Source organism: Xenopus tropicalis, chromosome 3, assembly GCF_000004195.4.
Source record: "Xenopus tropicalis strain Nigerian chromosome 3, UCB_Xtro_10.0, whole genome shotgun sequence".
Lineage (NCBI taxonomy): Eukaryota > Metazoa > Chordata > Amphibia > Anura > Pipidae > Xenopus > Xenopus tropicalis.
This window is the reverse complement of record NC_030679.2, coordinates 131,386,825-131,409,539: the sequence shown is the minus strand read 5'-3', so window position 1 is coordinate 131,409,539 and position 22,715 is coordinate 131,386,825. Positions and strand designations below refer to the sequence as shown.

Here is a 22,715-nt window from a genome sequence, read left to right as displayed (position 1 = left end):
ACACACAGGCAGAGTATGGCACACACAGGCAGAGTATGGCACACACAGGCAAAGTATGGCACAAACCAGCCAAGAATGGCAAACACAGTGAAAGTATGGCACACGCAGGCAGGGTAGGGAAGGCAGAGTATGGAACACACAGGCAGGGTAGGGCAGGCAGAGTATGGCACACACAGGCCAAGTATGGCACAAACCAGCCAAGTATGGCACACAGGCAGGCAGAGTATGGCAGGTTTTTGCTGTACTACAACCATTAATATGGGTATGGTCATGTGATAACATGGATGTGGTTTCAAGTGGGTGCGGTTTCAAAAAGGGGAGTGGTCAAAACTGGCTTCCATTATCGGCCCTCCACCACGCAGGTCGGAAAAATTCCGGCCCTCGGTACAACAGAAGTTGGACAGCACTGGTATAGAACAATGATGGACAATAAAACATCTTTCAAGGATTTCCAGCTTTTGGCCTTCTCCAACAATCCAGAGAGAGGGCCTCTTCTTTTTCTTGTATTTTTCTTGATCTACTTGGTCGGGGTTCTTGGGAACATTGCTTTAATCACGGTCACGTTTGTGGACGCTCATCTTCATACCCCAATGTACTTCTTTCTTTGCAACCTTTCCACAGTTGACATCATTTTCACCAATGCCACCCTGTCAAAGCTGATGGATATTTTGCTTTCTGGGAATAAATCCATGTCCATCAAGGAATGCTTCAGCCAGATGTTCTTTTTCATATTTGCAGCAAGCACAGAGGACACCTTGCTGCCCACCATGGCCTACGACCGTTACATAGCCATCTCCAACCCCTTACACTATCACTCTATCATGAATAACAAATCATGTGTCTTGCTTTTGATTGCCAACTGGATATCTGGATGTTTGAACTCATTCATCCTTACTCTGGCAGCATCCCATTTAACTCTGTGCCAGTCAAATAAAATAAAGCACTTCTTCTGTGATGTTAAAGCTTTGCAGAAAATAGCCTGCCCTGACATAATGTTTCTCATCATCATCTATGCCGAGGCAATTATACTAGGGCTCCTCCCATTTCTGCTCAGTTTAATATCCTATATCAAAATAATAACGATCATTCTGGGCATTAAGTCAAAAACTGGTAGACGAAAAGTCTTCTCCACCTGCTCTTCTCACTTCACTGTTCTTGTTATTTTCTACGGGGCAGCAATGTGCATGTATATGAGGCCTCCTTCAGAACAGTCAGAAGAGTTTGATCAGGTATTTTCATTGCTTTTTGTAGCCGTAACACCGATTTTAAACCCACTTATTTATAGCTTAAGAAACAAGGAAGTTAAGGGAGCACTAATGAGGTTAATGGGACTTAGGAAAAGTGATCAAAAATGGTTCGACACATAGGGGCCCATTCATTAAAGTACGATGACCACGATTACAAAAAATTTTAATTTTTTCTAAAGTTTAGAACTGTTCGTACTGTTAACGATAATATTGTTAGAAAAGTACGACTTTTTCGTGATGTGTTCGTTATTCCACGAAAAAGCCGTACTTTTCGTACAACGATAACGAAAGTTTCGGAATCCATTCAAGCTTTGGTGTCGTGACAATCTTTTGGCCAGGTTGGAGATAAACATTTTGTAACTTTCGGATCATAAGTACGATATTTTCGCACGTCTAAGAAAAGAATTTTCGGAACATTTTCCATAATCAGAAATTATCGTATTTACTCCAATTGTACTTCTTACAATCCTAAATGCGTACTTTAATGAATGGGCCCCATAGATTTTTAACCTAAATCTATATCCTTACTGGATCATGGTAAAATCTTAGTTTTGTCTTTGACCAGTACCATAACCCTTACTGACCAATCAGACATTTAAGGAATAACTAATGCTGTTAGTTTAGTGAAAAAAAATATATTTCCCATTTTCTATGTACCTTTGATGCTGTTCTTTTAATTTTGAAACATATTCTTATAATGGCTGTCAATGAAGTAGTTTTGTCTTTGACTAGCATCATAACTCTAATTGACTAATCAGACATTTAAGGAAATACTAATACAGGTATAGGACCCATTATCCAGAATGCTCGGGACCAAGGGTATTCTAGATAAGGGGTCTTTCCGTAATTTGGATCTCCATACCTTAAGTCTACTAAAAAATCACTAAAACATTAATTAAATCCAACAGGATTGTTTTGCATCCAATACGGATTATTTATATCTTAGTTGGGATCAATTACAAGGTACTGTTTTATTATTACAGAGAAAAGGGAATAATTTAACCATTAAATAAACCCAATGGGACTGTTCTGCCCCAATAAGGGGTAATTATATCTTAGTTGGGATCAAGTACAGGTACTGTTTTATTATTACAGAGAAAAGGGAATCATTTAACCATTAAATAAACCCAATAGGGCTGTTCTGCCCCCAATAAGGGGTAATTATATCTTAGTTGGGATCAAGTACAGGTACTGTTTTATTATTACAGAGAAAAGGGAATCATTTAACCATTAAATAAACCCAATAGGACTGTTCTGCCCCCAATAAGGGGTAATTATATCTTAGTTGGGATCAAGTACAGGTACTGTTTTATTATTACAGAGAAAAGGGAATCATTTAACCATTTAATAAACCCAATAGGGCTGTTTTGCCCCCAATAAGGGGTAATTATATCTTAGCTGGGATCAAGTACAGGTACTGTTTTATTATTACAGAGAAAAGGGAATCATTTAACCATTAAATAAACCCAATAGGGCTGTTCTGCCCCCAATAAGGGGTAATTATATCTTAGTTGGGATCAAGTACAGGTACTGTTTTATTATTACAGAGAAAGGGAATCATTTAACCATTAAATAAACCCAATAGGGCTGTTCTGCCCCCAATAAGGGGTAATTATATCTTAGTTGGGATCAAGTACAGGTACTGTTTTATTATTACAGAGAAAAGGGAATCATTTAACCATTAAATAAACCCAATAGGGCTGTTCTGCCCCCAATAAGGGGTAATTATATCTTAGTTGGGATCAAGTACAGGTACTGTTTTATTATTACAGAGAAAAGGGAATCATTTAACCATTAAATAAACCCAATAGGGCTGTTCTGCCCCCAATAAGGGGTAATTATATCTTAGTTGGGATCAAGTACAGGTACTGTTTTATTATTACAGAGAAAAGGGAATCATTTAACCATTAAATAAACCCAATAGGGCTGTTCTGCCCCCAATAAGGGGTAATTATATCTTAGTTGGGATCAAGTACAGGTACTGTTTTATTATTACAGAGAAAAAGGAAATCAGTTTAAAAATTCTGAAATATTAAAATTAAAATGGCGTCTATGGGAGACGGGCTTTGCGTAATTCAAAGCTTTCTGGATAATGGGTTTCCGGATAAGAGATCCTATACCTGTATATTTTTATAATGGCTGTCAATGAAGTAGTTTTTTCTTTGACTAGCATCGTAACTCTTATTGACTGATTAGACATTTAAGGAATAACTAATACAGCTGTACTGTTATTTTGGGTAAAACAAATGTTTTTTTTTTCCATTGACAGACTCATTTTCTATGTACATTTGATGTTTTTTTTTTATTTTTGCAGTATATTCTTATAATGGCTGTCAATAAACTACTTTCACTCCAGCAAGAGTATTTTTGTCAAAAAAGGAAATATCAGGAAACTGCTTTTTTTTTCTTCCTAGTGAGAAAGTAGAGGAAAATCATGAATAACACATAGGGGCAAATTTACTAAACATTTTTGAGATAATTTCGTATTTTTTCTAACTTTTTTTGAACTTATAGAACATTTTGGAATGTATGCGAAAAGTTCGTTAAATTTTAACTACTTTTTCATGGTTTGGTTAAAAAACCACAAAAAAAACGTATTTCGCGTAAAAACTACAAACCTTGCGGACTTTAAAGCTTTGGTTAAACTTTTCTTGGATTTGATCTGTTGAGAACCACTGACTGAGTCCTATGGAAGACTTCCAAAGTTAGACATGTAAGGCATCAAAGCAAGAAAGGTTTTTGTGGCTTAATGAACTTTTCGGCATGAAAATTTTGTGACTTTCGGAACGCAATTGCTATAATTTCTGATATTTTGACTGATAAAATAATTTTCGTGATATTTTAGAACATCAGAAATGATTGTGGTTATGACAAAGTTTTACCATATTATGATTTTAGCCAAGAAAACCATCTGATCTTAGTAAAAGTGCCCCATAGACTTATACCCTTCCTTGTCAATTTACCCCACACCTGAAACAAGGTATAGCATTCAGTATTTACTACTCAGTCACTCAGCCATGTGATGTCAGCCAGTGATGTCATATTGCTCATCCAATGTCATGCACTGTAAATGCTGTGTATAAACGGCTGTGCCAAAGTAACACAGGAGTTAGTGGCTCAGGAACAAAAGGATGGATGTCCCACAGTAGCTTAGGGAAAGCCTTGATCAGAATCTCATTAAGGATCTGTTGTACTAAAGAAAATAGTGCACAAATATCATGTGACTAACATGAACAACCGGGGCAAATATGCCCGGGAGAAAATTCAGGCCAAAATTTCTCTGAAGACATGTTCAACGCTTGGACATTTTTATCTAAATAGATTTATAGGCTGATTTATTCAGTATCATGTTTGCTTATCTAATACTGTAGGTTTAAATAAAAGGTATGGTGGCTGACACACACAGAGAAGGACAAGATTGTTTTGGGTTGAAAAAATGGCAGTTCTTGGTGTTTTAGGCAGTTTCAGTTTACATTAATAGGAAGTGGCAAAGGTGGTTTCAGGCCTTAATCCATCAGGAAAAATATGCTGTTGAAAAACCACCCCATATGACATTAGTTTTAGTAAAGGCCTAAAATACACTTGCTAATAATGCTACGGTTAAATACAATGATACCAAAACTTGTTCTTGTCGTAGTTATACTCCTATAATCCTCCAGGGATATAAGATTCTCGCCCACAATGAGTAAGTTACTCTTGGACTTGAATAAATACTTACTCAAATCGAGCCTGGCCCCGAAGTTCCCCCTGGGCCTGACCTAGAACCATTCAGATTCACTCAGGATATTAACCAGACGGCTTTATTAGAGGTATACATTAATACAGAGTATTACAATACAGAGTATTAAATAATAGCTCATACGTCCTGAAAGCTCGTGAGGACGTGAGGGAACATCTAACAATACAGCACCATTTTACCATTTCTTCTTCCATGGGGCATCCAATCATCATCTTTGGTTTTGCATAACTATCCCCCTCTGTCCATCTTGAGTAAAACTGTTCCTAGCATCAGCACAATAGCCCAAAAAATGTCTGTTATGTCAGCACATACAGATTTACACTTTTCGCTAAAAAAGTTGCAACTGTTTTGAGATTTAAATCCAAATTCGACAACTCCCCGGCTAAAACTTGCCGAGATCATGTAGAAGTCAATCACAGAGGTCCCTTCCCTTTCCCTGGAGGATCCTTCTTTTGCTTTCAAATTTTACGGATTTTACAGAGTTTTCGGTGCAAAAGTTTGATTTCAGATTTTTTTGATAAATGTCAGATTCAGATTCCATTTCGATGGTTATTAGTTCTTTGATTAATGCCTGTCAATGGGCTGCTCACTGTCATGCCTGTATTTTGAAATCATCTTATCTTTTATTGAATGGGTAGTGAGCAAAGAAACCTCGTCATAGACTACTAGATGATTTTCTATTATACTTTTTATACCTAAGGACAAGTTAGCAAGATAATAGGGTTTAGTTAACTTTGCCTTGACCCTTAAGAAATGACACTAAAGCAACTGCAGTCAATAATTGGGTATCTAGATCTTAGAGTCTGGTAGCAGTTCCTGACAACATGCAACGGCCATTCCTGATATCAATCCTCATTCCTAGATAACAAATAGCTGCAATTATATACTGGTTCAACTACCTCAACTTGTTTTGAGGGCTTCTTTGAGGGATACTGGGGAATGGAGACATGGCATGAAGAATGGAGACAAGCAGGACTGACCAGAAACCTAGTATTGCTTGAATTCCCATCAATAGTAGTAGCAGTAAAGGTATGGGGTGATAGACAAGCAAATTAAACAATTACTTTTAATTGTGATAAAGGTTATCAAAAGCAAAGTGTAAATTCTCCACCTATTATTAGGCATGACTGGTATTGACAACAGACTAGTTGGTTCATTATCTTGCTTCCAGTTAAATAGTTTCAAAAGCTTGTAGGAGCCACTTGCAGCAGAGAAAGCGCCATGCCCACACCTGCTTGGCAAACAGACAACTACAGGATTATCAGAATTAACCAGAACCATCAATGTGACAACTTACTGCCATGTCAACCTGAAAACAGAAGACTCTTCTGCAGTGACAAGATGGGTTTACAATATTCCATAAAAAAGCTTTTACCATTTGGGGGAGAGCCAAGACATAACGCAAAGATCTTGGTGTGGAGAAACAAATATAAACCCTGAGGCTAGTGGTTAAGGAGCAGAGCCCAAGAGAAGTGGCTGAGGGTGCAACATCGGTGGCCTGGATTGTTTATGGTTCATTGTAAGTTCATTTTAACGATTGTATTACAAGGTTTTTCTTTACATTTGTAATTCAGTGGTTTAAGGTTAATAAGTTGCAGCAGCCAGCTGAAATACTATTGAGACACCCCATAAATCGTGCATAACAATTCATTAGCCCTCTTCATATCCCAGCAGATACAGTAGTACCACAGGGAACATGACATGGTGATTGTTAAGGTATAAAACCTTCCTGTTCAGCAAATACTTTTGTCTTCACTTCTACCTCCTACGTACACGGTCACTGTCAGGTAAGTTTAATTTAAAAAGCATATAACAGTTTTTGGGGTTTGTTTTTTTCTTACATTTTTTCAACATTAACACCTAGAATACTTGTGCAAGGTCCTATATTTAATTTTTCTACAATTATATATGTTGCCTTTTGTCAAATAAACCTTGCTGCACTGAACTCTGCATTTTAGGCTTCTAATGTATATGAAGCTCTGAGCCGAAAGCACAACCAAAACATATAGTGACAAATACCAACATAGTATGTGGGACCATATGCGGGTATCTGCTTTACCAAGCTGGATTATTAATACCATTATGTTTTAACAGTAAAGAATAAAGATTTTACACAAAATGGATAATAAAATTCAGATTGTAATTTGCTTCCTTAGATGTCCTTTTTTTTTTTTACTTTGCCTCCATTTTATAATTATCTCAGGGAATGATGTAGAATAAAGAAGCTGCAGATCATAGCCGAATGCCTACTGTTGCTTGAAACCCTTTATCAAAGTAAAGCTGATCACAGGTCACCCAAGGCATATTTCATTGCTCTCTTGTTCAGTATATTTATCATCAGGGCTCATATACTTGCTCTAAACACAGCTGCAAGCAATTCTGCACCCTTACTGGCCATGCACAAAGCACTTTAACCCAAGGCAATGGTTGTACTTTGCACCGTCCAGCAGATTAAAAATCCAGTGCAAAGGACAAAGCCCCATTTTGTTGGGCCCAAGGCAACCCTAATGTTGAACATAGACAGGTGGTTGGTATAGGGCTTGCAGCCACTGATGCTCCTTAGTTTTTTTAATAAATGAGTTCTATCTCACAGTAACTAGTATATAATTGCTCAATCTTTACCTTTTTCCATTGTTCCAGGTTTAGAAACATTCTTCAATTGCTAATATGTTTATAAGAAACAACACACAGTCTGAATTCCACATATTGGCTTTTAAAACATATGGAACTGCGAAAATCATGCTGTTTATTGGCGTCCTACTGATGTATCTCCTGGCTGTATTAGGAAATATGATAATTACTGGACTGGTATGTCTCGTGTCCCACCTTCACTCTCCCATGTACTTCTTCCTTTGCAACCTGGCAGTTCAGGACATTATCTATGTCTCCTCAATCCTCCCTAAACTGATGGCCATTACTATTACAGATGACACCAGTATTTCATTCAGTGGCTGCATCAGACAAATGTTTATGTTTATCATTTGTGTTACAACAGAATTTTTCTTGCTGACCTTCATGGCTTATGATCGCTATGTGGCCATTTGCATCCCGTTGCGCTATTTAATAATCATGAACAAAAGGAAATGCATTCAGTTTGCCTTCTTATCTTGGTTTTTTGGTTTAGTTAATTCCGCGTTTTATTCCATTGTAATGTGTACTTTGCCTTTTTGTACAATGAGAGAAATCAATCATTTCTACTGTGATCTGAAGGCTATGGCCAAGCTTTCCTGCAGTGATATTACACTCTTAGAGACCTTAATGTCTTTAGAAAGTGTATTTCTGGGATTATTTCCATTTGCTCTGATACTTGTTTCCTATGTGTGTATTATATGCACCATTGTAAAGATGCGCACTTCTACTGGCAGAGCCAAGACTTTCTCTAGCTGCTCTTCCCATCTAACGGTTGTGATCATATTCTGTGGAACCGTTACTAGCACATACATGAAGCAAGAGTCTGAGAATTCCCAAGAACTGGAGAAGCTGATGTCCTTGTTGTATTCTACTATCGTACCGGTGTTAAATCCACTCATTTATAGCTTGAGAAATAAGGATGTGTTAAAAGCAGTGATGAACATTATAAAATTAAAAAGCAATGTATAACAAAAGCACAAACGTGTAAAACAAAGTATTTCAGTTGACAACTCCCTGTACCCTTTGAACTGTATTCTGAAACAAAGTCCAGTTCATCTGCTGTGAGTAAAAATAAAAAGAAAAGGGGAGCACTCACCAGGATAGCCGACCACAAGAAGCTTTTCCGTGCTACCACGCTTGATGCCGCCCCCGATAAGGCCAAAAATTTCCAAAAAGAGTTTGTAAAAAAGTGTAGCACAGGATAGCTTGTAAAATCATACTTTTATTTCCATCAGTTAAAAATAGACCAGAGCATATTCACCCCTTGGCTTAACGCGTTTCGTGGTTGAAACACCACTTCCTCAGAAGCCCAAAATGTGACCCGCCCTTTTGGTTGTTTAAATAGGCATAACACACCGCCATTATCACTTAACAATCCACCATTAACCCCTAAGGTGCAAAAGAGTGTGTACAAAAAGGAAACTCTTGTACAAAATTTGTCAAAAAACAAATTTAGATCTAAAGAGACAACACAGTTAATATGTTTAAAAAAAAACAGAGAGATGGAATTGTCTCTGTTACATGAAAATCTAAGAACTTCATCTAAAAAACAAAGAGATAATCTCACTATTAAAGAAAAAAGAGCATTAGAAAAATTAAAAAACGATCATGATATTGTCATTCGAAGAGCAGATAAAGGTGGTCAAATAGTTGTACTAAATAGAACTGATTATGTCACAGAAGCCTATAGACAACTCTCAGATACAGAAACATTTATACCTTTAGAAAAAAACCCAGTCATTTCTTACACATCAGAACTTGATACCCTGCTACAAGAAGCCTTGAGTTTCAATATTATAGATGAAGCACTTATCTCCTTCATTAAAAATGATACTCCTAAATCAGCTATTTTTCATTACTTACCAAAAACCCACAAAAAAGAGAGACCACCAGTAGGAAGGCCAATCATAGGTATTGGCTCTCTTGGTGAAAATTTCTGTGAATACATCGATTACTTTTTGCAACCTTTAGTCTTAAGTATCTTAACTTTTAGTCCTCAACAAAAAAATGATTGAAAACATCATTAATAACAATTTGACTATTTTGAAAACTGATCCCATCCTGAGACAAATTTGGAATAATGGGTATCAATTTGTTACCAGGAAGACTGAAACATTAAGTAACCAACCTTCACCCAGCTTAACTCAAACTAATACAGCTACCAACACATGGCTCTCCATTAAAAAGGCTGTTTTAAATGTGGATCAAAGCAATGCATTACTTGCAACTTCATTGATAAAACCACTTCTTTCATTTCATCTACAACATCAAAGAAATACCATATAAAACACTTTATTACTACCCTGGAAAGAATATATTAACAAAAAGGTACAAATAGAGAATAGGTAAAATAAAAGGGATAATGGAACCATAAATAAAACAAATACCAAGACACAACCGAGATAGCACAAAAGAATAAAGATTTAAACAAAGGATTATTAAACAACTACTGAATTTATAAGTTCTTGTTGATATGTAAAAAACTGTGATGTTTAACTGAAACGATATAAACAACAAATGTATAGGTATAAACAGAAAGTACATGAAAACGATGGAAAAATCAATGTACAGAATGTATCTTTCTATGATGTTATTACCTAAATAAAGCTTTGAATAGAAAAAAAACATGTCATTTATCTTCTTACCTGTACAAAATGTATGAAATAGAACATGTACTAAATATTACAAATGTTAACTGTTATACAACAGTTGCCAAACACTTCTACGAATGTTCAAGCAGATCTTTATCATACCTTAAGGTTACAGGAATTGATAAAGTAATTCCTAATCCTAGAGGAGCCAACATTTCATCCATTTTAATAAGAAAATAAACTAAATGGATTTTTTCCATGAAAACTAGACAACCAAATGGTTTGAATTTTGATTATGATGTAACTTGCTATGTCTAATAATATATTTAGCCTATTTACCACACAGATATTTACTTTGTACTGTTTTCTCCAACTTATTCCTTTGTAAATCATTGACTTTTTTAACAACCCTTTCTTGGTAATTTGATCCCCATGTCTGTGATTGGCCAACTGTATAAACTTCCCCATTGGCCATTTTGCCTTTAAATAACTTGTCTTTTGCAAATTGCATTTAGCCTATGATTAAGTACCCTTTGGTACGAAACGCGTAAGGCTTGCCATGTTTTTACATATGGATTAAATAAAATTTATACGTTTTTATATTAACTTTCCTTTTTGGCTGCTCTTTTCTACATTTTTGGATATCCGGAGTGCCTGCCTGCTATTTTTGTTCTTATTTGGAATACCCTTGGTCACAAGTTGGGACAAGTAGCAATAAGAGGCTGGAAAAAGTTAATTTGAGCATAACCAAGAGCTGGAAGACCAAATAACACTAATTAGGTCAATTGGCAACACGTTTGGGTATTAAAAGAGCTTCTCAGAGTGGCAGTGTCTCTCAGAAGCCAAGATGGGTAGAGGATCACCAATTCCCACAATGTTGCGCAGAAAGATAGTGGAGCAATATCAGAAAGGTGTTACCCAGCGAAAAATTGCAAAGATTTTGCATCTATCATCATCAACATCATCCGAAGATTCAGAGAATCTGGAACAATCTCTGTGCGTAAGGGTCAAGGCCGTAAAACCATACTGGATGCCCGTGATCTCCGGGCCCTTAAACGACACTGCACCACAAACAGGAATGCTACTGTAAAGGAAATCACAGAATGGGCTCAGGAATACTTCCAGAAACCATTGTCAGTGAACACAATCCACCGTGCCATCCGCCGTTGCCAGCTGAAACTCTACAGTGCAAAGAAGCAGCCATTTCTAAGCAAGATCCACAAGCTCAGGCATTTTCACTGGGCCAGGAATCATTTAAAATGGAGTGTGGCAAAATGGAAGACTGTTCTGTGGTCAGATGAGTCACGATTCAAAGTTCTTTTTGGAAATCTGGGGGTTATCATATTCTGTGGTACCCTTATTAGCACATACATGAAGCAAGAGTCTGAGAATTCCATAGAATTGGAGCAGCTGATGTCCTTGTTGTATTCTACTATCGTACCGGTGTTAAATCCACTCATTTATAGCTTGAGAAATAAAGATGTGTTAAAAGCAGTGAAGAACATTATAAAAAATAAAAAGCAATGGCAGACCAAACAATAAATATTAAGGGACATTGTACTACAAGTGCATTGGGTAATAAATGGGTTTATTGCAACTTTAAAAACACAGACAAACAACAATGTAAAACATCAATCTTAAATAACACAAAATGAATAAATCAAAATAGTTACCGACAATCATAATAAAAATAATTTTATAAAGTGCAAAGCAGCTATTCGGGTAAGTTGCATATAACCATTAATCAGCCAAAGTAGATCTTATGATTTTAACCTGCCATGTTCTACATAATTTCTTATGTTATACTTATGGAACCATTTTTATGCCAAAAAACATAAAGGACAGAGAAGACTTACGATCAGAGCCACATGCAATGATATAACTATGATGTGAATAGAGCTCCTAGTATTTGTTTTCCCAACACTTCTATCAAGACCATTGCTGTGTTCTGCACCTTAAACAGGAGGATAATTTGGTGTGAGATGTAGGGGCACAATTACTTAGCAATTTAGAGATAAAGTCAGATTTTTTTTACTTCTACATAATTTTGAGATTTATGAATGGGTTTTCACCAGAACTCGATCTTTTTCGTTATTGTTCCCTGAAAAAAAAACGCCCATAATTCGTGATTTATTAATGTTTAGTTAACTTTTTTTTGTAAAAAAAAAAAAATTTGACAGGTTTGATCTGTCTAGCAACATTGAGTCCTATGGAGGCTTTAGTCAGTGACATTCTGTCTTTGAACTTTCAATGAGAACTTAATCCCCTCATTGTTTTCAGTTTTACCCAGCTTCAAGGGGAACTTAATCCCCACATTGTTTTCTATTTCACACATTTTCAAGGGAAAATTAATCCCGTCATTGTTTTCAGTTTCACCCACTTTGAAGTGAAACTTAAAACACATTATTGTTTTCCAAGAATGGGAGATATTCCTGTTTGAGAAAAATAAAGTGGATTCATGGAAACAAACTTGAATTTTTATACTTTCAACTCAAAAATTTTGGAAGATCAGCTTATGCTTGAACTACAACATACGCTTGGTGATAGTGTAAGTGACCCTTATTTCCAATATGAATCAGAATGAAGTGAGGAGGCTTTAGCAGCTAGACATTATACGCCTCCAGCTGAGGGAAATAGGTAATGGTGTAAATGTGGAAAATGTATTCCAATGACAATCAGGGATGGGTCCTGCTACTGTACTGAAATTCAGGATATAGTTCATTACTTTGATGGAAATATTGTTTGCATAACGGTGTTGCTCAGGGGGTTAATAGGTGCATTGAAGAAAATCGTCAGGATAAGATGGAGTCGCCGTTACTAAAGAGCAGCATACAGGTGGGAAGAAACCAGGTATTTAAATTAAATTTTGAAAAGGCTTCATTTGTACGGTATGCCTACATATATAACATCAATATCTAAAATGAAATTACACCCCTCAGTGTGTAAAATTACTAATAGTGTCTGTACTCCTGGCCCATGTATATATTCTTATTAAAACCATCTGGATCTTTAATTTGTTCCTGAGCACGGTGGCACAATTTGCCCTTGACTCCAAAGTGTCAGTGGAGTGATGTGTTGGCCTATACATGTAGGATACTACTGCCCTGCACCCCCCTATACATACCCAATGGCACTGCCCAGCTCCCAAGTAAAGTATCAAAGACAATTTATATTTTTATAAGAAGTGTCAGAGTAGCTGAAGTAGAAGTGTAGCAAACTGGACACTGATGGGTTTATCTTGGCTGCCCCTGGTTTTCCTTTTAAAAATGACCTTGCTTGTTTGTTGTTTTATTTATATTAATTTTTGAAAAATATTTTAAGATATATATCTAGGTGGTAGGGGAATATGGCGGGAGCCGGATTACTACCCTGGGTATTGTTTATAGAATAGAAGCACAGGCCCAAGGTCAGAGGTGAGCCATTAGAGTCCCTAAGGGTTTCTAACAAATTTAAAAAATCACAATTTAAAAAATTGGCAGTGTGAAACACAAATAACTTTTATTAGTTGCTTGAAAATAGTTTGAATTGTGCATAAACCTGTGAGCTGATAGGATGCAAAGGCAGGGGAAGGTGGCCCTGGGAAATCTGCTGCACAATTCTGCAGTTTTATAGCACCTCGGCACACATGGAACTTTCTGAATAGGGATGTAGCGAACCTCACAAAAAAAGTTCGAGAACCCGTTCGCGAACTTCTGCCAAAAAGTGCGAACTTTTGCGAACTTTGCGAACCCCATAGACTTCAATGGGAAGGCGAACTTTAAAAACTAGAAAAGCCATTTCTGGCCAGAAAACTGATTTTAAAGTTGTTTAAAGGGTGCCACGACCTGGACAGTGGCATGCAGGAGGGGGATCAAGCAAAAATTTCTCTGAAAAATACTTTGTTGACACAGCGTTGCGTTTTGTGCTGTAAAGGGCAGAAATCACACTACATGTCTAAACTTGTGTAATAAACTGCTTTAAAACGTCTGGCGTCTACATGCCAATCAAGTCGTGTAAAGGTTACAGCCGGTTCACACACAATTACAAAACGCCGCAGTAGTGGATACGGAATATATTATTGCTGGTGGAAAAACATCGCTCAGGTGATTTTATTGCAATGCAATGTCACTACTATGTGTAACGTGTTGGGTGCACTACTATGTGTAACGTGTTGGGTGCACTACTATGAATAACAGCAAACAGCACTGGACACGTTAAAGAACAGTAAGTTAAATAAAAAAAATTAAAAAAATTAATAAAAAAAAAAGTGATCTCTGGTTGGTGCTGGGGGTGAACTACTAGGAGCAGCACACCAGTCCCCCACAGCTAGACTAATAGCACTCGGCTCTATAAATTACAGTAAAAAAGTAAAAAAACACAAATAAAAAAAAATGATGTGAATGTGTGGTTGCTGCTTAGTGCACTACTATGAGCAGCACACCTGTCTCCAACACACACAGACGGAGCTGCAGTACACAATGAAAAGAAGAGTAACAGTAATCAGAAAATAAAAGCAGTCCTTACAAGGACTATTGGGTTACAGCAGATGAGATCAGCAGGACAGCTGCCCACAGCAGTTACATACAGAGCAGTAGAAAGTAGATTACTAGTCAGCAAAGCTACCTAAACTGTCCCTCAAACCCCTGCACAGCTCTCTCCCTATGCTAACTCTTCAAGCACACACAGGCAGAATGTAAAATGGCTGCTGGGCTTCGGTTTATATATGGAAGGGAGTGGTCCGGGGATGGTCCAGGAGGGAGAGCTGCCTGATTGGCTGCCATGTATCTGCTGGCTCTGGGGTGAGAGGTCAAAATTTGGCTCCAGCTAAGGCGAACCCAAAATTGCGAACATCGCTAAAAGTTCGCGAACTTGCGAACTTGCGAACACCCGATTTTCGTGCGAACTAGTTCTCCGGCGAACAGTTCGCTACATCTCTATTTCTGAATGGAAAAGATGTTGCGGGAAGGGAGGAGGCTGTAGATGTCTTATATATATGTTTGGTAAAGGAAGGGTATAGCTGAATAATATAACATACATAACATGATGGAATATTTTTTAGGCTCCTCAGAAAGGCAGCTTACCAGGCCTTTTCAACATGGGCACATGGTTATCTTGGACCAGGGAATAAAATCCCAAGGCCATCTTGTGCTGGGTTTAATAAGAAACCCTTGATAGTCAACAAAGGTACATCAGATTCTACTGAGCCAATGACTATCCTGCATTTATATGACTTTTGATTTCTAAATATTTGAAACATACAAAATATTAGTTTTACAGAGGGGTTAAATGAAACACAAAGCGGATTATCCACTTTCACATGTCTAGTAGCTCCATTGACAGGCCCTGCATCGGCCTCATGCGGAGATGCACTGAGCACGTTTTAGCAGGTAAACGCAAATGTATGGATGAAGAGGCATGTAAAAACTAGGAATTATGGACTTACAGTAACCTAGGTTTTTCAGTTAAGGATGTTAAAATTCAGTGGCTGGGCTTAAGGGGAGCTCTACGGATAAACATAATACCCATAATGTCACAATTGATATCTCAATTTGGTCACCCTAAACTATATCTGTAAGTCAGTATATTAGCCCTTTTAGAAAACTTGACAATGATGACTATGGGGCAGATTTATAAAAACATGAGTTCGAATCCCGAATGGGAAAAATTCGGATTGGAAACGAAAATTTCTGAAGTTGGCAAATATCACGAAAATGCTTTCAAAAAAATCGTATTAGTCACAATAATATCATATTGGCAATCCGAAAGTCACAAAATTTTCGTACCAAATGATTGTAAACATCGGCAAAACCAATCCGATTTTTTTGCGCGAAAAAAACTAATAAGTCACGCAAGCAAACGAAAATTTCTGAAGTTGGCAAATATCCCGAAAATGCTTACGAAAAAAACGTTTTAGTCACGATAATATCATATTGGCGATCCGAAAGTCACAACATTTTCGTACCAAACGATTGTAAACAGTGGCAAAACTGATCCGAATTTTTTGTACTAAAAATACGAAAAAGTAACGCAAGCATCGAAAAAGTCACTGAAAATACGACTGGACCGATCGAACGAAGGCTCAGAGCATTCATGGATAAGTAAATGTTCCCCTAAGTGTCAAGGGCACAAATCTGAGGATGATATAGCTAGTTGTGGAGGTGCAACTGGTAAGCCACGGGTAAAGGTTAATTAAAGTAGCTGTTACGTTTCTGGCCAAGGATAGAGGAATGCATGGTTCTACAGGCGGCCTGGAAAAAAGGTCACTGGGCCGGGCAGTGTAATAAGATGACTGACAGAGTGCCTGGTTACATGCTGAATGCAGTTTTATCTGTCTCAGGTTTCTGAAAGAATGGTTCTGGGCCATGTAGTCAAGCAAGATTTGTCTTTTGGCACAGGCTAATTAAACAGCCTCTCCCAGTCTGTATGCAAACTCGTTATTTGCTCCTCTATGAGCTGTAGAATAGAGACACTACCTTGTGTGACTACACAGAGAAAGGTCTTTGCTAAGGAACTGGCTTCAACAAAGCTGTATCAGAGATTATCAGAGGGCTATAGGATTTTGTCTCTATTCATTGACGCAGGACTACTATTCCCTTTGTTGAAGACCATTTGCTGAACCTCTCATGTTATGCATTACTAAAAGCCAGCAAAGTTGTATTCAACTTTAAAATGTTGCTATAGGACTTGTGTGTGCTCACATTGTACCCAGTTAACTTGAACCATACATAGGGTTAAAAATCCATTGTTATTTATGGTAATAAAATCAAACTGCTGCCCTTCTCCAAATACTTCTGGGTCAGAGGGTTTTGTTGAGTAAGTGGAGTGACAAAACAATAGGGCAACAAACCTTCCGTGCAATCATAGAACATAAGCTTAGTAAAGATAAAATAATGCTGAAAAAATGATATTATGTGAAATGGCACAGCCATATTTCAGAGCTACATGGGCAATGGGCTTGCAGATTATAATTCCCATACATATATTTTGAGGTCAGTGTTTAAGGGCACCAACAATGAAGACACTATTCAGAGACAAACTTTTAACTTTGGAAAGCTTTGTTTCTTTCAAACTTTTACTTATAAATACAGTCCTAAAATAAAATTTTTAACTTGTATGGGCCTCCCATTCTTTCCGTTGGCTTAATTTTCAAGGTAGAATATATTTTCCTTTGGGTTTTTTTTCTATTTGTGCTAATTAGTTCTCCAAAGAGTTCCTTCTGTGGGTTTTAGAAGTGATTAATAAGCAGTGAATCTCTGACAAGCCCATAAAAGAAGGAGTCTATGGTGGAAGAAGTCTAAAATCCATTACGAAATATATGTGTGAACTGTCCACTTTACTTGAACATCTGAAAAATGAAATTTACATTTTTGAAAAAAGAATTCAGATTATAAGACAATGGATCATTTGGAAGACTGCACATTTTAGCAGATGTTTTTTTTAAAAATAACCGTAGAAGACATTTTCTTCCCTCTACCCTTCAAGGTTTTTGGACAAATATACTTTCTCCGTTGACAAGAGAGATGCAGAATAAAAGGAAGCATACAAAACTTTTGGAAAACTATGGGGATATATCTATACTCAAAGGTCTCTGATCTGACAATGTTACTGAATGTGTTACTAGAAATAATGCTCTTCTGAGATACTTACTAGCACTTGGTGTGCCACAGTCTGTTTTCCATTAAGAGCTACCAGTCAGAGGTAAAAGTGAGCCCCTAAGTACTCCCTGAAATATTGACTGTGTCACTGGCTGCAAATAGTTGGATACTTAGGGGCACATTGGAAAAATTCCGATTGGAAAACGAACATTTTGCGACTTTTTCGTATTTTTTGCGATTTTTTCGGAAATTGTCGCGACTTTTTCGTTACCAATACAATTTGCGCGGAAAAACGCGAGTTTTTCGTAGCCATTACGATGCGCTCGTATCTTGTCACGACTTTTTCGTATTGAGCGCTCGTAAGCGGCGGGCGAAACTTTCAGACTTAGCATGATTTTGGAAGCCTCCCATAGGACTCAATGGCACCCTGCAGCTCCAACCTGGCCAAAGAAAAGTCACCATACTGAAGCTTGAATGAATCCGAATCTTTCATACTCGGCGCGAAGGCTACGAAAAAGTCGCAACTTTTCGCGCAAGTAGTAACGCTACGAAAAAAAAACCGCCAAATTTTGCGCAACATTCAGAATGGCAACGAAAAAGTCGCGACAATTTTCCGAAAAATCGCCAAATACCGATCATTGCGAAAAAAACGCAATCGGACGCATTCGGCCCGTTCGTGGGTAAGTAAATGTGCCCCTTAGACAGTGTGCAGACCTGTATAGGTGGGTGAGACCACTGGCATTTTCCCTCTCTCATTAGCTGCCTTTATTAATAGCTACAACAAAATGCCACAAGATATATTTCCCAGAGCTATGCAAAGATCCTTTCACTGCAGGTCTTAATGCATTTAAACATTTTGGGGCAGAAAGAATGTTACAACTCTGAATATTGTTTGGGAGTCACTGCAAAAGTGTTAATGATCAATATTCTGCTTTGGTAAAGAACAATTATAGTACCCAGAACAGATTGTTTCCATTCTGGTCATCATATTTCTTTCTCTATTCAAATATACTTGCCCTTTGGCTATGTGTCTGGCTGAGTGTTTGAGTTTAATGAGTACGATGCTAATCAGAAATTTGTACTCCTATGTTTTTAACCCAAAATTACAGATTTTTTCCACAAGTTTAGATTTAAAGACTTTTCTGCACCAACTAAATGTGTAGTTTAGACTGCAAAGGTTTCTCGATCTGAGCCAAAAGAGATACTAACTTTCTTAGTATGCAGAGTTTGGCCCCAACAGAAATAATTGTTTTCCTATTTGCAGGCTTTGAAATAAACACAGTTTACCGAAAATGAGCATATTAGTAAATAACAACACACTTTTTGAATTTTACATCTTGGCCTTTAGAATATATGGACCTTTCCAAACGCTGCTGTTTATGGGCATTTTAGTGATGTACCTCCTGGCAATATTAGGGAATATGATGATTATTGTGCTTGTATGCCTGGTGTCCCACCTACAGACACCAATGTATTTCTTCTTATGCAACCTGGCAGCCCAGGACATTGTCTTTGTCTCCTCCACTCTCCCTAAGCTCATGGCTATTACGGCTACCGGTGACACCAGCATTTCCTTTGGAGGTTGCATTACACAAATGTGTATTTTTACGTTTTGCGTTACAACTGAATTTTTCCTGCTGACCTCCATGGCTTACGATCGCTATGTGGCCATTTGTATTCCTTTGCGCTATTTTATAATCATGAGCAAAAGGGCATGCACTCTCTTTTCTACCTTGTCCTGGCTACTTGGAGGCTTCAATTCTATATTTTATTTCTGTATAATGTATAATTTATGTTATAGCCAAGAAATCAATCACTTCTACTGTGACCTCAAAGCAATGATAAAGATCTCCTGCGGGGACATCACCCACTTACAGACTTTAATGTCCTTTGAAAGCGTCTTTCTCGGATTGCTTCCATTTGCACTAATACTTGTTTCCTACACATACATTATATACAATATCCTAAATATACGTACCTCTGCGGGGAGGGCCAAGACCTTCTCTAGGTGCTCATCCCACCTTACCATTGTTATCATATTCTGTGGGACACTTATTAGCACCTACCTAAAGCCAGAGTCGGAGACATCTGAAGAACTGGAGAAGCTGATGTCATTGTTGTACACTGCCGTTGTACCGATGCTAAATCCACTGATATACAGTTTGAGAAATAAGGACGTTTTAAAAGCCATGAAAAACATTCTTCAATCGTTAAATACTTTCTCTATTAATATACCCACCAGGAATTTATGCTCAAAAAATCTTAAGAAGAAATAATATTATAACCAGCTGCCTAAGGGCTCAAAAGTATAACATGGTATCATTATTCTAATATTAGATGTTCAATAAATAACCTGTCCTGGTGTAAGGACCACTGGCATCCAATCTCTTCCTTATCATACTACTGCTGCATATGGGAATTACAGAACAGCTACGAAACCCTTTCTCTACCACTTTAGCAAGGGCAAGGGTCACATGAAGCTCTAAAAGGTGGCACCACCCCTTCACTTATCAAGTTACCGATTGGCTTCGTTTTGACAGGTTCCCCAACTAAGCCCATCCATTGGCAATGTTTATAAGGAGCAATTTGATTTACAATAGTTTTTTTTTATTTTTGTTCCTTTTCTCCCAGAAAACTGGGAAAATAAATATATATAACGTTGGTAAAGACTTCTCTACAACCTTGGCAGCTGTTACTTGCTGAGTTTTTTTTGGTGAATTTTTGTTTTTTTTCTTTAATAAATGTGCCCCTTAGTCTTTAATGAAAACAGCAGTTTCCCACAATCCAGCTGAATCCAGGAAAGAATCTACAATTGCATTATAGGGGTTGTCTTTTTGTCTAATCAAGACATGAAATGTAACGTAATCATGTACCACCAAATGGCATCTCTTTATTCCTCTAAAATGATCAGAGAGATTTTTCAGTTTAACATATAAAAAGATATCCTGCTCCACTAAGGGTTTAACATGTAGTTGCGGAATGCAGTATTGGTCAAACCAAAATGAGACTCAAAACTAGATTTAGGGAACACAGACTGAAGGTTCTCAAAAATAATGGTTCCTTTGGCTGCTTTAAACATATGAGGGATACTCATAATGGGGATTTTAGGAGGGTGATGGTCATAGGGATTCAATAAGTTATTATTCTCCTTCCTACCAACATGGGTTGGTTAAACTTATTACGGATAACATTTTTGGACTTATAAGTTACAATATTGTCTTCATTTGGTCTTAATGAAATGTCTGATTTTATGATCGTCTGAACTTGATCGTGATTTTTCCGATAAACAGGTAATGGAACTCTAAGGTGACTTCTAATCCTTTACAATTTTTAACATGGGTACTTTATTTATTTTAATATAAAATTTCCAGAAATAATGTGACAAAAATGATGTCACTAAGCACCAATTATAACTTCACTAAACACCATTTTATAAGTGCAGCTTGATAAACGGTAACATTTGGCCTGAAACGTTGCTACAATGCCCTACAAAATCCAATAAAGGCATTTTATTTGAACCATGATGTATCTGTAGTCAATTTAACTGGACTTGCTGTGTTTTTCTTAAACACAGCAAGAATTCAGAATTTAAAAACACAGCAAATTGAGTTTAATTGAGTAATTACGCACATATACCATGATCTGGATGAATGAGAATATTGACATACATTCAACATGATGCTCTTTCAGTTTGCAGCAGTAGCTGAGTGTCAGTGTAAACAGTGATCCCCAACCAGTAGCTCAGGGGCAACATGTTGCTCTCAGTGCCCCCAAACCAGGTAGTTATTTTTGAATTCCTGACTTGGGGGCAAGTTTTGGTTGAATAAAAACAAGATTTCCTACCAAATAAAGCCCCTGTAAGCTGATAGTATGCATAGAGGCCCCTGTAAGCTGATAGTATGCATAGAGGCCCCTGTAAGCTGATAGTATGCATAGAGGCCCCTAATAGCCAATCTTAGCCCTTATTTGTCTCCTCCATTAACTTTTATGATGCTTGTGTTGCTCCCCAAGTCTTTTTATATTTGACTGTGGCTCACTTGTTAGAAAGGTTGAGGATCCCTGGTGGAAAATGTGTCCTTTATAGAACATTCACTACTTGTAAAAAGTAAACAAACATTGTGCTGGCTACTTGAACCCAAACCTAGAATAGTCACTATTCAATTAGGGGGCAATGGTTTGATATCAAATTAGATCTGACCCACATGATCTGCAGTGACCTAGCTCAATTGCAATATTATTTTCCAAAGACTTTGTGTGGTTAAAGGGAACCTGTCACGCAAGACATTTACAAATCCCAGCTGTCAATCATATATTGCATTTCCTACTCCAATACCTCAGGAATAGAGGCAGGGCAGACATTTACCTTCACTTTTCATTCAGCACTCACTTTCCCCTCTTCCTCTTCACCATCTAAATATGTAGCCAGTGGGAATGGGCATCATTCTGGCACATAAACAAGATTTTGGGGTTGTCAATGCTTGTCTTACAGTTCCCACAAAATGGCGCCTGCCTGCTTGCTGTGAAGTACAAATTATTTTGCTTGGTAAACACAATAGAAAAGAATTTGGAATTATTTTTTAGGGTGATGGTTCCCTTTAAAATGGAAGTATCAGTTCTGGTCAGAAAACACTAAAACGTTAGATAGAAACTGGTAAAAGGTGAACTTTGCCACTGTAAAATTTGCAAAATGGCAAATATACTGACTTACAGAGGGGAGGGGAGGGACTGTGCTCACATGTGTGAAATAGGAATAGATATTATTTAACCTCAGGATGTAAAATGCTTTAGATAGGGCAATAACATATTGGTCAATATAAGGGTCAAAAGCTGATTAAGCATAATACAACTTTGGTGTGGAGGTGCAGTTGATAAGCCAAGGGTAATTAAATCAGCTGTTACATTCCTGGCCAATAAGGTGAAATACAGATTCAAT

At 37.4% G+C, this 22,715-nt stretch overlaps 3 protein-coding genes across 3 annotated transcripts; all 3 read left to right on the top strand.

Annotated features, from left to right (window-relative positions):
* Positions 1 to 419: 419 nt before the first annotated feature.
* LOC101730449 (olfactory receptor 13F1-like) lies at positions 420 to 1,367 on the top strand. The gene has a single exon (XM_004913081.1). It carries the CDS (start codon positions 420 to 422, stop codon positions 1,365 to 1,367), a length of 948 nt encoding a protein of 315 aa, XP_004913138.1.
* Positions 1,368 to 7,776: 6,409 nt separating this feature from the next.
* or13c2 (olfactory receptor family 13 subfamily C member 2) lies at positions 7,777 to 8,586 on the top strand. Its single transcript, XM_002932759.2, has one exon. The coding sequence runs from the start codon at positions 7,777 to 7,779 to the stop codon at positions 8,584 to 8,586; it is 810 nt and encodes a 269-aa protein (XP_002932805.2).
* A 174-nt stretch (positions 8,587 to 8,760) lies between these two features.
* LOC733763 (uncharacterized) lies at positions 8,761 to 10,242 on the top strand. The gene is given in 1 exon segment (NM_001044513.1): positions 8,761 to 10,242. A coding segment is annotated over 1 exon segment (513 nt). The 5' UTR covers positions 8,761 to 9,119; the 3' UTR covers positions 9,633 to 10,242.
* The last annotated feature ends 12,473 nt before the right edge of the window (positions 10,243 to 22,715 follow it).